This window comes from Crocodylus siamensis, chromosome 1 (assembly GCF_052110815.1).
Source record: "Crocodylus siamensis isolate JL-2025a chromosome 1, ASM5211081v1, whole genome shotgun sequence".
Classification (NCBI taxonomy): domain Eukaryota; kingdom Metazoa; phylum Chordata; order Crocodylia; family Crocodylidae; genus Crocodylus; species Crocodylus siamensis.
Window position 1 is genome coordinate 137414557 of NC_143395.1, and position 17537 is coordinate 137432093.

At 45.1% G+C, this 17537-nt stretch overlaps 1 protein-coding gene across 1 annotated transcript in view; it reads right to left on the bottom strand.

The window, feature by feature from the left end:
• The window catches only part of RAB4A (RAB4A, member RAS oncogene family), a 36457-nt gene extending 19883 nt beyond the window's left edge, over positions 1-16574 (bottom strand). The window contains exon 1 of the mRNA XM_090043951.1: positions 16425-16574. Coding sequence (XP_089900077.1) covers positions 16425-16455 — 31 coding nt within the window. The 5' untranslated portion in view covers positions 16456-16574. The remainder of the gene's footprint in view (positions 1-16424) is intronic.
• Positions 16575-17537: the final 963 nt, after the last annotated feature.

The following is a 17537-nucleotide window of genomic DNA, read 5'->3' on the forward strand; positions in this document are numbered from 1 at the left end:
ATTATTTTTCTGTCGTCAAGCAATGAGTGAAAACTAAGAACTGGAATTTTCCAAGGGGTGCCTTGAGTCTAAAAACCTTGAGAACCACCGAACTACAATATTTGGTATAATGATGAAACAGCTGAAGGCACACCTTGGGCTAAGGCTATGCTTATTAAAAGCTTTTCTGGGATAATTACACCTGTTAGATTTGTGAACAAGCTACCTCCCTAGCTGATATAAATTATGCTGGCAGAATTACTAGTGTAAATGTAGGAGTTATACCAGCAAAAAAGATCATTTTGCCAGTGTAACTTATTTTGGTTGGGTAGCTGATTTCAATCTTTTCTCGAGTGTAAGCTGCATGTACACTAGACTTCGTGTAAACAAACCATAAGCTATAGCTAACAAAGCTGTCCTTTCAATGCATTTTTAAATTAAAACTGATAATACAAAATCTACACACTTCAGGAGTTTCATTCTTATGTTCTTCAGTTTCTGCTCAGTAGTTTTAGAACCTCTATGTTAATTGCTTAATTCCACACTGCTATTGCTTTCTAAGCTTGAAACAACTGCAGTATTTTTGTATGGATTTACAGGCTTTAAATCATTTTTATTTCAAGACTGTTCAGTGTTTGCCATAACAAGTCAAGGTCTACAAAATTGAAAACAAGTCATTTCTAGCCCTTTGGGGCTTCAATACACATGCAGGGAGGCTGCTCTAGTGCTGGAATTCCAGCACGCCGGAGTAGACTTGATTAATCGAGTCTGCTGGAACATGGAAATTACTATACTGCAGCAGATTCCAACATCACATGCATCAGCGTCCCTGGACTGAAAACAGCAGCAAGGTGCTTTAAACTAAAGCTTGTTTGACAAGGTTTAGTTCAAAGCACCCTCCCGCCATTTTTCAGCACAGGGACACCGACGCACGTGATGCACATAATTAATTAGCAGAGCTCCGAGAGCCACACTAAAGCCCACCCTCTCTTCCCCCAACCTCCCAGAACACATCTATAAATGCCCTTAATAACAAAGCAAGAGGAGTTAGTAGATCTTGTCATATTTTTGGGGGGTCCACCAGCCCATTTGTATTTTTGGATATGTGAATTTTGTCCAAGCTAACTTCATGTTTCCCTTTAATAAAAATTTCTACTTTTTGCTTAAAACAGAGAAGAAGTGACAAAAATATTACGACTCAGCTAAGCATTTAAGTATGACTACTGAGAACAGAAAATTGCAAGGGCTCCTAATACATTACAATTATGACTGGGTCACAGTTAGCTAAAGTAACATATGGACAAAACTTACGGTAGCAGAAAAAAGGGCAAGGGTTTTATTATACATCTGCTGTTCCACGGTAACTTTTACACACTTCCTGCCTGCGCCACTCCCCACCCCCAACTAGAAGCTCAAGTACAGTAGCTTAGCCTTCATTAACAGAGCAGGGTCCAAACAGTAGGATCATATTGTGAAGAGAGTAAAGATAAGAACTGCATCACACTCCTTCATTGTTTGGTGTGGAGGGTGGTGGTAATAGTGTCAAACAGGTTATTCAGGTGTTGGCTGTAGGAAAAAAAAGACCAGGCCATAGCTAACACACCAAGGCAAAGAGATGCCGTACGCTATCAGAAGTCCCAGATAAGCTACTTTTTACAGATTACTTTTTCCCAGGCTGATGCATACACTGAAGCCATTAGTTCTTTCTGCTCCAGACATGAATGATTCTGCATTACAGTGCATCATTAAATGTCTCCTAGCAATAGTAAATGCACCAAAAGTTTTTCATGCTGTGTATAAAATTCTGTTGAAAGGGCACTGGGAGGACAAAACAATGCTGTAGGTTCCCAGCATTCATAATGCTTTATCTGGCTTTTACCACCAGAATTTGTTGATCTCTACAGTGACTATATATTACCAAGAGATTCTGACACCATTTTAGTTATCTGTATGTGTTGCTTTCTGGTGTCACATATGGTGTTTGATGTAATTCTATTTTCTGCGCTTTTCTGAAAGCCTTGATTTGCTCACAAATATACAACCACTCCTCACTACGTTCTGTTCCTAAACCGCTGCTATCTTTCACACCCCCACCCCGCTGTTCATTCTTTTTCAGCAAGAAATTGTTAGAAATAGGGGTGCACTGACAGATTTTTTGGTCCGATATGATCCAATTCCAATATGCAGCCCTGCAGTGTGGAGAGCAGTGACTGGCTGGTAAGTCTGTTGTGGATAAAGGGTGGGGGGAGGGAAGGCACAGGGGTGCAAATTGAGGCCTCCATGGTGAGGGAGGGAGGGGGGCTGGGGCAAGGGCAGCCACTGTCCAGCCACAGGACAGAGCTGCGGCTGGTACAGGAGGGCACAGGGGGTGGCTTCTGTCACTGCACACACCTGGGAAGACATGGGGGGCATGTGCCCCATGATCTATGCACAGCAAAGGGCAGGCCATGCCAGGCTCTTCCCAGCAGGGCGCTGGGCTGGGCTGTGCTCAGGGTAGGTCGCAACAGTACTGAGCAAGTTTTTGGGTGGCTGCAGCCCCCCAACCCAGCACTGCCACTGCCTGCTGGGAAGAGACCGGTACCACTCTCAGCAGCAGCCCGCCCTCACCCCACACACAGATCTGGCACATGCCCCCCCCACATCTTGGGGTGTGCACAGCAGTGGAAGCTGCTCCCCTGGACGAGCTGCGGCTATGTCCCATGCCCCACCCTGCTAGGCAGCATCTGCTCCTGCCCCAGGGCCAGTCCCATTCCCTCCCTCCCCGTGGGGCCTCGATCTACACCCCCTGTCCCTTCCCTCTCCCCCCCACTTCCCCAAGAGACTTACTGGCCGCTCTCCACACTGCTGGGCTGTGCTCCTGGCCACCTGCATGCTGCGTTGCATGGAACATTTAATCAGCCATGTTATTGGCCACGAGCCAAAAAAAGCTGATTGCTGATCCTCTCAATTTTCCTTATATCAGTGCTGATCCAGTATAGGACAAATGCATCCGTGCATCACTAGTTAGAAGGGTTTTTTTGTTCTGATTAGTGGGTATTCTAGATAGTATCTTCTCTAATGGGTTGAGAAGTCATTCAACCTTCCATCAGCTCTTGTCTGTACTTCTGAAATAGCCCATAGATGCCCTTCATAGAACATTTCATTTTCTACACAGTGGTTTTCAAAACTGTTTTGCAGAACCCTGGAGTTCCACGATAGGTCATATGGGGTTCTGCAGACAGAGTGGGGATAACGGCAGAGCCAGCCAGGTGCCAATGAGCCACCATTGCCGGGCTGGGTCACTTGGCATCAATCTTTAGGAAAAGGGTAGGGGTTCCACAGCAGGAATGATATGAAAGTACTCTATGACTTGAGGAAGTTTGAAAGGTACTGCTCTATGCCACCAGGAAGGGCTTCACAAACCACAACTGTTATGGAACTATTACATATACCATAAAAACTCAGTGAACTCTGAAAACTACTGAATTTCCCTTTTTACAGCCCAAAATGGTATTAGTAACTGCACATGACGAAGTCCTAAACTTAAAAGATTTTCCACTTGCACAAACCCCACCCATCAGAAAAGCCCAAAGAAAGTTGTGAACAAAGGTTATAACAAAGAGAGAGTTTATTGCAACTTACATTCATTCCCCTACGGATAACATATGACAGTATCTCTTTAAAAATCCTTTTGAAATTTAGTCAGTTCCAAAAACTTAATTAAAATTATTTTCAGGTACCACATCTGGCCAGGTTCCCTGTTAGATTTTGTAGTTAAAAAACAAAGAGAACAACAATATTTCCTTTAAAAACATTTTGCCTTTTTTTTTTTTTGTTACTATGCAAAAGATCTATTGCATAGTGAGTATTCTCAAGCACATGAAGTACACTTAAAAGAACTGCGTAAAATACTTTCACTAATTGTAAGAGTTACTTTGTAGCAATTGGAAAGAAAAGCTACCTGAAAATATTTTTTAAATTGACAATATATACTTAAAAAAGCGGCACAGGGATTATGTGTTTGCCATCTCTCAGTCATTATTTGCATCACAGCAGCACTACTAGTACAATCCCAATCCTGATTAGGATTTTCTTGTGCTGAACACCCATGTTTTTTGAGGCAGGGAACATGTAATCTAAACAGCTGACTAGATCAAGTTTGCTGATTAAAATGGCCCTGTCTAGACTACAGATACACCTTTCTTAGCAGCACTACTCTTAAACAAACTGCTCTGCTCTATAAAGGCTCTCTCAAACTGGAAGCAGTACCATCTACACATGACACAGAGGGTGGGCTAACAAGCACTGGTGAGTGACAGTGCTAATTAACCCACGCACAGCAACATATGGCTACATTGCTTCTTGTTTAGGAAGCTGTACATCTGATATTTTCAGGGCACAGCTTGGCCAAGTAGATTTGCAGTTTGGATGTGATACAAGACAGGGCTGTCCAACTTCTGGCTGGCTGGGGGCCCCAATTCCCTCAACAATGTCGACCCCACCCTGCCATGCTATAGAGGGTTTCTGGGTCTCCTGGCTCTTCAGTCTGAGCTGTGCTGTCCCCAGGGTGTGGGCAAAAAGCAGAAGCAGGAGGAGGAAGGTGGAACCTGGAGACTTCAGCAGCAGCAAGAGAGCAATGTGGAGAGCGGTGCCTAGACTGTGAGCCTGGGCACTGCAGGCTGCCGGTTGGACAGCCGGGGGCCCCAGACATTTCTAACTAGTAGTCTAACAAACTTTGATGCAAATGAACTGCATTAACAGTGAAGCTAATGCTGCATTAATGAAGTATCCATAATTTGTGTTACCTGAAAATCTTGTAGTTAGACTATGCACTAAAAAAGGTTCTATTTATTAAGTGCAAAGCCTTCTGATTTACTAATTCACCAAGCAACAGGTAAAATGAGGGTCTAACTACTTTTCACTGCCAGTCTCACAAACTTCTCAAAATACTCACTCTAAACTACCAGCACAGCTATATCAATTGACAGTTACAATTTCTCCATTTCTGTAGTTTTGGCAAGGTTTACTTTGAATGAGGTCCCTGAACTATACTGATCCATGCTAAAGCTTTAGTATGATTCAGAAACCTATCTATAACAACAACAAAACTGCATTGCATCTGGGTCCCCTTGGCCTGGCTGTAATTTTAACATGTACTCAAATGCACTTAAGGAAACTTTCTATTTGTTAATTGTTTGCAACACAGAGCACCAAATGCAATTGAGACTGTAGTGTTTGTAGGGCTGCTTAATTGCATGCGACTTTCCTCTTAGACTCTTCTTCCCAAAACAGAGATGAAAGCAAAAAGCTTTGTAAGTCACTTCATTTTGTGGTTTGTTCTCTCTCAACCCAACTGACAAAGCAGCTTTGAGTTCCAGCATTCCACTTAGCTGTCAAGGCTGTTGCCCTAGAGAAGTCTCTTTTAAACTCTGCAGTTTTCTTCTGTGCAGTGCAGCTGAAAAGGAGTATGTCATTTAGACACTCCACAAACATTTGCTGCCATCACATCAGCCATGAACACAGATTAAAAAGTGTTAAGAATCCATGGTTGTAGTCAAGAAATGCTATAGCTAGCTACAAAACTACATAGGATAGGTTCAACAAGGAGCCCAGCTCTGTGGCTGTACTAAAGTACAAGAGAGTATATGGAACCCATTTACTCTCCTGCATATCCTGAATAAACTATCCACTTCACCAGGCCTTTTGAGGGATTCAGGGGCAGGGGGAGATAACAGTACATGAGAGGAAAAGCAGCAGCCACTGGGGATATTCCTTTTCTGGCATCAGTGGGTAAGAACTGGCAAAGCTCTGATTCCACCCATAACGCTGCACTGGTTAGCACAGCTTAGCTGGCACGTAGTGGCCATGTCCAGACCAGCACAGTCATGTAGTCTGCAGCACCACATAGCAGTGCAGGATATGCCTGAATCTGAGGTATCTGGCAGCATAGTGGGGTTTTTTTTTCGGTCCCTGGAAATCCAGAAGTCAAACAAAAAAACCCAAAAAACTTTCAGCAAAAAAATGGGATGGCACACGAGGGGACAGAGCACGTTGTCCACAAATAGAGCCTTGCTGGCCAGAGCCACACTCCAGCTGCCAGCCAGGCTCCAAGAGCAATGGAGCTGCAGCTTCCCTGGCCCCCAGGTAAGGCTTCTGAGGCCAGCAACTGCACTGGTCCCAGCCTCCCTTATCCCACTTGGGGCAACCTGCTGCATGCCACGGGCATTCCCCAGGGACAACCAGCAGCAGCACAAGGTGTTCTGCTGCTAGTTGTTCCCGGAGAACCGCATGTCCATGCTTGTCTGGATACAGCCAATGGGGACAAAAGTAATGAAACCATGTTTTATTTTCTGCTGCTTTCAAAGGGAAAGAGAGACAAAATTGCATTGTTCCCTACCCACTCCTTAAATAATAGTTGTGCATGCCTTATTTCAAAACGCTGAAATTGGGCTCTCTGCTGGACTCTTCCTAATTTATCCACAGCCTTTGTAATGTGCAGTGCCCCAAATGGACATAATGCTTCAGGTAAGACTTCACCAGTTCCGAACAAACAAAAAGAATAACATCCCTTGACTTAAAAGCAATGCTCCTAGAATCATAAGAAAGTAGCGCTGAAAGAGACCTCACAAGGCAACCTAACTGAGCCTTCCACTCAATACAAGATCATCTTTAAGTGACTCTAAACAATCCTGGCCAAGTGACTGGACATCCTGCTCTTCTGTAGGTAGCCTGTCCCAATGCTTTACCACCTGTCAGTCAGAAAGTTACTCCTGATCTCCAGTCTAAATTTCCTCTGCTGCAGCCTGAGCCCATTGCTCCTAATCCTGCACTGGACAGCCACAGTGAAAAGCCCTGCATGCTCACTATAATTGTCTTTCAGGCATCAGGTATCTTTCTAACACAGCCCAGTATGCTAGGACAGGGGTTGTCAACCAGGGGTACGCTTACCCCTGAGGGTACTTGGAAAGGCCCCAACGGGTACATGGTAGCAGTGCAGAGAAGCAGGGGCACTTTCGGTTCTGCTGGCAGCACTCCCAGTTTCACCCTTGATGCTCATTGATTGGCTGCCAGGAATGCCCCTGTCTGTCAATCAGCTGCCAGGGGACCCTCCCCCCCATCCACCAGCCAGGGAATTCCCTGCTTCTCAACCGGCAGCTGTGGGTACATCAACAGAAAAAGGTTGAAAACCCCTGTGCTAGGAATATGACAAGGGGCTTTCCATGTTAAATGAGGAAAAGACCATGTCTCAGAATCAAGTATTACATTGAAAAACCTCAAGAAAAACCCAGAAGCCAAGACATATGAAAGTTGTTTGCTTTTCTATTTTTTGTTCAATAAACAAAAATAATCTAAAAACCAAAACAGTTGCATGTGTGCTATGTTTCTATGGGATGAAAGGACTGTGGTTAAGCAGTGAGCATGCAAGTCTACTATGTCTGAAGTGTTAATAGGAATAATGTAAATAATTGGTAGTATGTTCTTACTAGTTATGAAAGATACTACACAACATTTTTTTTTAACCTGAAGATTTCTACCATGCTTTCGTTGGCCTTTGTGCGTGGCAGTTATTTTACTACTCAAGATTACAACCAAAGCTGACTTACGTGGTCATTTAGCTTTTTATTCAATACTTTGCAATACAAAAAAGTGCCCCAAATATTTTACACCTTACTAAGGATAACCTCCTCCTTCCTGCTTCTACTTCCCACAGAATCCAGTTTCGTTCCAGCATGTTTGACCAAAATGTGATAGGGAAAACCAGGTATGAGTTCTGATGAGAAAAATCACAGTTTTCAAAGACAAGTGTATATTGAACTCTTTTAGGTACACTTCAGATCTCATTTACATTACATATATATTGATAGTGATAGGTAGGAAAATAATCCAATCTAATATTAAAAACAGCTTTTGAGTCAGCATTTTTGTTAAAAAAAGTTATTGCATTTGGTACCTTCCCCTTGCACCATGGTTTCCGGAGCTGCCTTGGTTATACAAAAAACTCGTGTAAACTCCCACATTTTTCCAACATTATCAGTAGCAAATATAACTGGAAGAGAAATGTACAGTAAAAGCCCTGTTATCCAGCATTTTACTAACCAGAATATTCTATTAACTGCAATTCCGGCTGGATGCGGGGGGAGAGGGGAAGCTCGCATGCAGCCGCCGCCACCCACCACCCACCCTTCACTGCTGCAGCCCCACGTCCAGCCAAAACGTTCACCCTGCACTGCCACCAAGAACAGCCATCCTCAGAATTTTTAGATACCTGGCACCCCCCGTTCCCCACTCGTGCCAGATAACGGGGCTTTTACTGTAATATCCACTATCTATATAAATAATTATTTGCAATAAAATAGCCTCAGAAACAAACAGAAAGAGCAAATGTTTGCAGAGTCCATTTTTAAAACAGTGCATACACCCTGACAAGGTTGAAGCAGTCTTCTCCTATGTTGATTACAGCACTTAGCACATTGAGAACAACACTAATATGGCTGACTAGCTTATCTGACATTATGAAAGCATAGAAGCATGATGAGCACGGCCTGCAATATTGAAATACAGGCTTTCTTGAGTACATGAAATATTCTGCCATTTTTAGGTTGTGAATTGGATGTTTGAAACATGCATTTTTGCAAGGACATCATACACAGGACTACTTGATTTTGACACATTGGTTATATCCACACAAGCAGGTGTGCACCTTTCCAGCAGCACAAATCTGTGCTGCTACTTCATGCCACAGTGTATGCACCTGTCTGTATGCTTTGTAAAGGCATTTGTCCTGCTGCTCCAAATGCTGCAGAGGCAGGCTGGCTGGGGCACAAGGTGGTTCAGTAGAGACTAGACATACTCTGCACTGAAGCAATCTGTGCCCAGCCACCTGGGGGAGCAGGCAGCCTTGGGCTGCCCAAGGCTGCCTACTCCCCCATCTCCATCACTATGGAGCCCCCATGCTGAGACTCCCTGCACCCCAGCCAGGTGCTCCCTGGGCCGCAGCATGCCTTGAGATGGGGAAGCAGGCAGCCTTGGGCTGGCTGCTCAGCTGTCTTCATGTGCCTCAGCACAGGGGCACCCCCATTTCTGCATCTGTCAGCCACTTTGTTGTTGGGTTTGGTTTTTTTTTTCCTGCCAGAAAATCCCAGTATCAAACTTTGCCCCAGTGCTGCAAGTTAGCTCTGCCAAACACTGATTAAAGATGCAACTTGTGCAGTTTATGGCATTGCAAAGAGGTTTGGAGTGCTACAAACTACATGCACCTGCATGTCTGGACCCAGCCACTGTGATCTTCATTAACCGAGATCTAATTATAAATCATACATTCCATGATAACCCTGAACTAACGATCTGCAGAAATGGGGGTGGTACCACTGGTAAGAAACTACATTTTACACTAGCAACATTTAAAAATCAAACACTCAGGTTTTTTTGTGCTATTTTGATTAAAAATATGAGAGGCAACATAAAATATACTGAATTTGCTGCTTATTCATCACAGATTCTTCTGATAATGCAGAGGTGGATTTCAAGTTGTTAAGGAAAATATTAAATTTTTAGTAGCTGGAAAAAGAATTATTAGCATTTTTGAAACCTGAAAAAGCATAGGAGGCAGCCTGTGATCAAGGGGAAATACATTAATTGCACATATAAACAGTTTATAGTTTATAATTAACTGTACATGATGGTAAAAACTTTGCCAAGATGTCTGAGCCAGTCCGAAGCCTGGATTTTTTAAAAAGAAAGCACTGCTTTCCTCCACATTTGTAAGTTATCTAAAAGCAAAAAAATCCACATGACTGTTAAAGTTCTTAGACTGTGTAGGTTAATTGATGCAAGGGGAAAGTTTCAAAGCAAATTCTACCACTGCAAAATTCATAAGACCATGCACATAATGGCACTCAAATGCACCTGTCAAAGTGAAGTGCTCCATTCCACTTCTACTCCATTATTTACTTTCTATATTACACCAGTCTAAGACAAAGGCTGAAAACCTACGGCCCGTGGGCCAGATACAGCCCACAAAGGGATTGCATCTGACCAGAGACTGCTTAATCCAGTTCACAATTTACTAAGGGCATGCTGATCTTGCCAGCCATTTGATCTGGTTCGTGTTTTGCTAATGGCCACCCTATCTGCTCCAAGCCGGTGCTAATGCCCATAGTGGAAGGCTATTCTCCTGGCTGCAGCCTGCATTCACAGTTGGGGAATGACACTTGGCCCATGGTGCCAGCCAGGTTGAAAGCTGTGGCCTACATCTGCAAAAGGCTGCTGGCCCCTGGTTTTAAGAAACAGCAATCCCAAAGTAATGAAATCTGCCAAGCTAAAATTAGTGTATTTGGTATGCAACTTGAGATGCAGGTATGAACAGTCTGTGAGCTAGCACAAGCCACAAACTGATCCCAGTTGGAATCTTGCTCACCTATGTTAATAGGCAAGTACAGTAAAAGTTCTGTTATCAGGCATGAGTGAGGAATGGGGGGTCCCAGTAATCTAAAAACGCCGGTTACTGAGGCACGGGTTTCCGGCCACATGTGGAATGGCGACAGCACAGGGTGGTACATAGTGGCCGCTGCTGCTGCGTGCAAGCTTCCCCCACTCTCCACATCCAGCCAAAAATTCTGGTTAGTAGAGTGTGCCAGTTAACACAGCTTTTACTGTACTAGTTATGAATGCAAAAGGTCAACATTCTTAAGCAAGAGTACACAAACAGCTTTTCTGTGACTTTTCATTCCTATAATTAGGAAAAGCACTTCTTCAGAAGTAGATGGCATCTTTCTAATCCTCAGTTACTACACTTGCACTCATGTGTAAAAAAAGCAAAAAAAGAAAGACGAAGTTGGAAGTTTCTCTTTACTTTAAATGTTGTTTTGTTCCCTTTTTGAGGGCAGGGAGGGGCTTATACACAGCAGAAAAAACTCTACAAAAAGACAAACGTAAAACCACATGCTCTGAAGAGACTCAATGGCAGATACTATAATCTTATTTTGCAAGCTGACAGTACTTTTTTATCTTAAAAAAATACTGTTTCCATAACACTACTCATTGTACAATTTATGTCCTTCTACAACGATGCAGACAAGGCATGCTGTAATATGTATCGGTCAGTTTTAATTCTAATACATCAATTTTCCAAACATATGATATGTAATGGTACACAGGTTTCAGTCACTCAAGTTACTCTTAATTTAGAAGCTACTATACCTACACAAACATTATGTTAAGATAAGAGACCAACAGCTTTAATTATGAATTAGAGAAGCAGAAGCTGATAATGAACAGGATCAACTAATATTGTATGCAATGACAGGCCATTGTTTGTAAATTAAAGAAAGCTTCCCATTTGCCATCTCCATCAATAAATATTAAGTTACCCATTCTTTTTTCCCAAAGCTCCAATATTCTCTACTGAAGTCTAATAAACTGACTCCCCCTCTATACCTTTCTTCAACACAAGTCTGTTCCTTCAGTGCTATTCTGTATGTTAAAAGCCTTTGCCATGCTACCACGTCAAGTTTTCCTGTAGTCTCAAAAATATTATTTTGCCACACACCCCCCACCCCTTACATAGTTGGCTTCCTATCCTAACCAGTTTCAGATGAGAGAATGCTGGTGTTGCATTAATCCAAACTGTCATACAGCCTTTCCCAGAAGAAAGAAAAATAAGGTGTCTCTATGTTCTTGTCTTGAGGCAGAGTGAAAGAGTTTACAGCATCAATTGCTCTACAGCCATATAGACTTTGGTGATAGAGTGGTAAATTATTATAGATTAGATTCCTGTTCCTCTGGGGTAAGAATGTGTGCCTGGATGGTTACTGCAGAGCAGATGGCACATGATAAAACTTCACCTATTTACCCCACAGCAAAAAAACAGTGTTTTTCAAACTTTTTAAACACAAGATACTCCTTAGAAAATGCCAACTCTTAGCTGTCATTTACTTTTTGACTACAGAAGAACTGCTCTACTATTTTTCTGTTTCAAAGAACCTCAACAGGCCAGAATGTTTTAGACACTATGGATTCCTATTTGAAATCTCCAAGTCTACCTTGAGAAATGTGTAGGTGTTTACATGCGTAGCAGTTGTAATATTGTGCAACAGCTTGGTTCAGAATCACTGCCACAGATTCTTTCAAGCACTGATGCCCCAGGTAATAGGCACACAGAATCCTGAAGAGCAACAAAAACAAGAACAAAAATTATGCCAACTAATTCACTGAGAAATCTTGACAATATTTTCCATCTCCCTCTCACCAACAAGTAACTACAGCCAACAAAAATTGCTGCATTCAATGTTTTTGTACAAGATAGATGTTGACCAATTAATTTTGTTCTAAAGTCGCAACAGATTTACTCAAAATTGAACTGAACCCGTATGAGCTACATTATCATAACAATTAACTACAGTAATCAAACATTCCCAGAATTGTATTTACAAACCAGCTTTTTCAAATGTAGCCTATGTGCAAGATTTCAGTAAAAAGGTGCCAAAAGAGAGGCCCAGGGTTGCACCTTAGAGATTAACTAGTTCAGAGAGGCATGAGTTTTCATAGGCAGCAACTTACTTTGCCAGGTTGTTGTTATTATTATTAGCTATATCCGATGAAGCAGCTTGTTGCCTATGAAAGCTCGTGCTTTTCTGAACTGGTGAGTCTCAATGATGCCACCTGACCTACCTTCTGCCTGATTTCATAACAAGACAGCTAACCACCTCTAGGGGTGGTTCAAAAGGGGACTAGACAACTTTATTTTAAAAATGATAGTTAGGGATAGAACCTCAAACACAGGATTTCTTAGGTCACTGAACACTGGGAGCTGTAGGAAGTGCCTCTTTCTGCATATGCCCTACTTAAATACTTCTTAGCATCCTCTTCCTGCCACACACTGGGTGTGTCTACAAGAGATGCTAAATGTGCAGCAGACTAACTCTGCTGCACATTAGTACATCAAAGCAAAAGCCATGCTAGTGCACTAATGTGCAGTAGAATTAATCTACTGTGCATTAGGGCTTTGAGAAATTTTGCCAGGTATTTTGTTTCTAAGCTGTTTCAGTGCATTTTGAGCTCAAAACAACAGCGCTGAAACTGCAGTGACAGCCAGCTGAAACCCAGCGCACAGATCTGGAGGCCCATGTCCCTCAAGAGGGCTGCAGGGCTGCACCGGAATCCTCCTGGGGGGTGTACGTCCCCAGATCTGCATGCAGGATGACAGCAGGCTGCTGTTGTCAGCTAGGGCCAGTACCAGCACCGGGTTATTTCCGGTGCTCAGTGCACGCTATGAAGAGAGGAACCCAGTGCTGCCTGCTGTCATCCCACATGCAGATCCAGGGGCCCACGCCCCCTGGAAGGAGTCTGGCACAGCCCCACAGCCGTCCCCAGATCTGTATGTGGGATGACAGTATGCTGCTGCTGCTGGCAAGTGATAAGAGTTTTGCTTTGAACAGCGTGAGGTGCAGTTTCCCAAAAATTCCCGCACCTATCTCCTTGAAACACGGCAGGTTTCATGCCCTCTGAAGGGGCTACCATCCTTGTGATTTTCATCTGAATCAGGCATGAAATGACAAAGTTATAGCCATTTTCATGATTCCCCATTATAGCCTATGGGTAAAATGATGAAACAAAATGGAACAGTGCTTCAAAACAGTGAAACAAAACACTATTCCTTTCGAAACAACAAAATGGAAGTTAAAATGACACTGTGCTATTTCACACAGCCCTACTGTGCATTAGCATCGCTAAAAAAGGCATATGCTGATCCTACTGCATGGTAGCTCCAGTTACTGCGCACTGAGTTAGTACCTATTAATACAGGTACTAAACTTAATGTACAGTAACTATGACACATTAATTCATGTGTAGATGTGCCTGTTGGAGACCAGCTTATTTGTTATGACTTGATAGTGGGCCTAGGTCTACCGGAAACTCTAAGTTGTCTTTAATTGCTAGAAGGAGACCACTTAACATGCAAAAAACAATTTCTTCAGACAACAAACAACAAAACAAGAATGACAGTGAAGGCTACACTAGAGTGCCAAAGGGAGACATGGAGCAGAGAACTAAAGCTAGTGCTCACAGGTCTTAAAAGAGGACCCACTGGATGCTGCCCAGTGAAATATTGTTTGGAGATGGGCATAAATAAGGGAAATGAAGACAGCTCTGCAGTTGCCAGGGTCCCCTGTGGCCACACCTCCTTCCTCTTCATCAGGTAGATGGATATCTTAGCCAAGGCCAGAAGGAGACTGACCAGAAGGATTGGCTAGATTGACCTCTACTATGGACTAGTATGGCATTTCTTATACTCTTAATACAAACAATAAGAACATTTGTGAGCCTGAAACCATCACAGTATAATAATACAAGATAGAAAGATGCTAACTTTTCAATTAATCATAGAAAAGTAGGGCTCAAAGGAACCTCTGGAGGTCATCTAGTCCAACCCCCTGCCTGAGGCAGGATCATCCCTATCCAAACTATGGCATACAAATCACATAATAAGCCTGGGAAACAGTCTGGCCCTGGTTGGCCTGGCATATATTGGTTCCTGCTTTCCTCAGTCTCCCCTCCCTCCACCACCTCCAAGCTGACGATTTAAATCACTGTCCAGCTAGATCACCCCAATGGCTGACAGTCACAGCTGTTACCTCTACTGTTGTGCCTCACAGCCGTGGAGATATCCCCAAACTGTAGGAATTTGTTTAGGTTATATCTGCCTATCGTTTATCCCCAGTTAACTTCTGTGGCTCAAAGATCTGCAAGACAATATGTAGATTGACAAATAAAGCCCGTTTGAGATCCACTCTGACCCTATATAGTGCCTAAGCTCCAAGATAACATTATAGGTAGAGAGGGAGCTGAAGACTTAGGGAGGCATCCCAGTTTATTCTGGGAGTGTCAGGTGGATGGCATATTAAGGTTGTTCTCAGATCTGTGCAAAAAGAGGTTTAACCTCTTCTGAATGAAACTTATACTATGAATACCTCTCAGTTTTGGGAGGATGCAATCTCAGAAAGACTGTCCTATTCTCAAAGTGGAAGTGTTATATGTTTGGGGAGAATAAACCTTTTTACTGAATAGCTCATTCAATAAAAGTGCCCGAAAGCCCTGCCGAAGCTCCTGATCTATACAGACGCTGGGCAAGCAGGGTCAAACTAACACAATGCCTCTTTCGGGCACGCACTGGGCTTCATGTGGGGATGAGCCAAGCTGAAAGTAAAGCGCTGGGATTTTGGGGTTTTTTTTTTCCATGTCGTCAGTTAGCAGCCAGTAGGGCATGCAGGCTCATTTATTTACACAAGCACAAGACATATTCTGGAGAAGAGACTACTCCTGGGAGGTAGTAGAGGGCCTCTATGCTACTACTACTCTGAGGTCCGTATTACCAAAGCTATTTCAGGTAGCAAGCAGTCACTCAATAGCACGCCCATATTATAATGTGATACTGCACTGGATTATCTTAATTTGACTTAATATGGGGATACATAGAAAATTATCACTTCTCTGTCCTTCCTCAAGCCCTCCTGTACTTACATGTGATTCTTTTCCCCAACAACACAGAAGATACATCTTTCCATAAATCTGTAGGCTGTCTACTACCACAAGACTCTGCTCCTAATGGGGATTTCTGAGCTCCACTGTGAGTAACGAATAGTCACGTTCCGCTAAAACTGTGACTCATAACTGGAGTACCACAATGCCTGGCCCACACGGGGTGGCAAGACAGTCTCCTTCATAGTCCAGGCATCCTGAGCCTGCCCCCGCCCCCGCCCCCGTGGTCAAACGGTTCCCTGCATCCTCTCCTACCACTACTGGAAGTATGAGGAGCAGATGAAGGAACAGAGCTGAAAACCACAATTCCTTGCGCCCCACCCCCCAGCACCACACTGCCACAGGTGGGCACCATTTTTTAAGCTTGGTGTATTCTCCCACTCCTCCCATGCTCCTGGAGCAGGCTGCTGGCATCCAAGTTCCCAGAGAAGCAGCTGCAGCACTGTGCTCACCCCTCATGTACTGATCAGGGGCAGGCAGCAAAAAAAGACGAGACACAAAAAAAAGCAGGGTCCAGCCCCTGCCATCCTCACGTTGCACAAGCCTCTGTACATCTAGTAGCCACGGCCACCCCTTCCTGCCCCCTGCAGGGGTCTAATGACCCTCTCCCAAAGTCCTCAAATCTGCCTTGGCCACACTGAGTACAGCCCCGTGCCATGCCCCGGGGTTACTGAGCCTGCAGGTATCGAAGCCGATACCCGGAAGCCGAGACGGCAGGTGCAGAAGAATCACAGAGAAGCGGGGCGGGAAGGGACCTCCAGCCCAACCCTGCCCGAGGCAGGAACAACGCTATGCCAGCGGGGCCAGGACAGGGACTCGCCTCACCCCCCCGGGGCGGCAGGCCTGGCCCCAGGCCCAAGGGGGAGCAGGGCACTGCCCCAAGCCGCAGCCCCCGCCTCACGCGCTCGGGGAGACGCGGCCGCTCCTACCGTAGGTCTCGGACATGGCAGTCTGCGACATGGCAGGGCCAGACCCCACCGCCTCGGGCTGCTGCTGCTGCCCGCGGGGCCAGTCCCAGCAGCGCACACCGACCCCTGGCAACCGCAGCCAACCCAGCCGGGCCAACCGCCGCAGCAACTGCCGCGTGTCTGCGCCTGCGCGCTCCCGCTCCCCCCCTCGGGGCGGGGCTACGCGTCTGCGCCTGCGCGTTGCCGCTTCCCCACCCCCAGCCACCAAAACAAAGCGCACGTGCGGCGCTTAATGGACTGGGCAGTTGGGGAGGAGCGTGTGCGCGCGCGGACGTTCCGCTGGTAGAATGTATTGGCGTGCGATGTTAGCGCCGCACAGTTGGCTTCTGATGTGCCCGGGGAGGAGCCTGCTGGAGCTTGTCATGATGTCTCCCCGCCGCCCCCCGGCATCGGGCACGGGGGTAGCGCGTGACACTGCGGGGCAACGCCTCGCCTCCCCTCAGGTTCCATTCCTGACGTCACCCGCGCCCCAAGTACTCTGAAGGCGAACAGGGCTCAGTGGCTCGCTGCGCATGCGCAGTACTGTGAAAGCCAGCAACCTGCTCCTGTGAGGCCCGTGCAGGGTAGTGCGGGATAGTTGCCACCTTGGGGATGTAATATGGGCTCTGCTACTGTGTAGCGCCCTAGTCTTCACCCCCAGGGCCAACCCATGCCAGGGAGCCAGCAACAAGACCACACCAGCCTTCACATGGCCGCTGACTCATTCCCAAAACACAGTACTCCCATAGTGAGGGTGGCCCCCTCCCCTCCACCAATCAGTAGTGACGGCTGCACCTTCTTCCACAAATCAGAAGTGACGTAGGACTGCTGCCCCTTAACCAATCAGCAGCAAGGGGCGGGGCCACCACAAAATGGCTACTTCCCCTCTTACTTTCCTGGGTGGGAACCTTGATCCTCCTGGCTTTGCACCGCCTTACCTCTAGGTACAGCCAATAGAGTTTGGGGGATAAATGATTGACATGTGTTTCCACCAATGAACTGGAAAAACAGGCTTTTTTTTTTTTTTTTTTTTTTGCTGCCCATCCTCATTTAGAAGGAAATAGGGAGCAAGGGGCTCTCAGAGCTAGTGGGCCC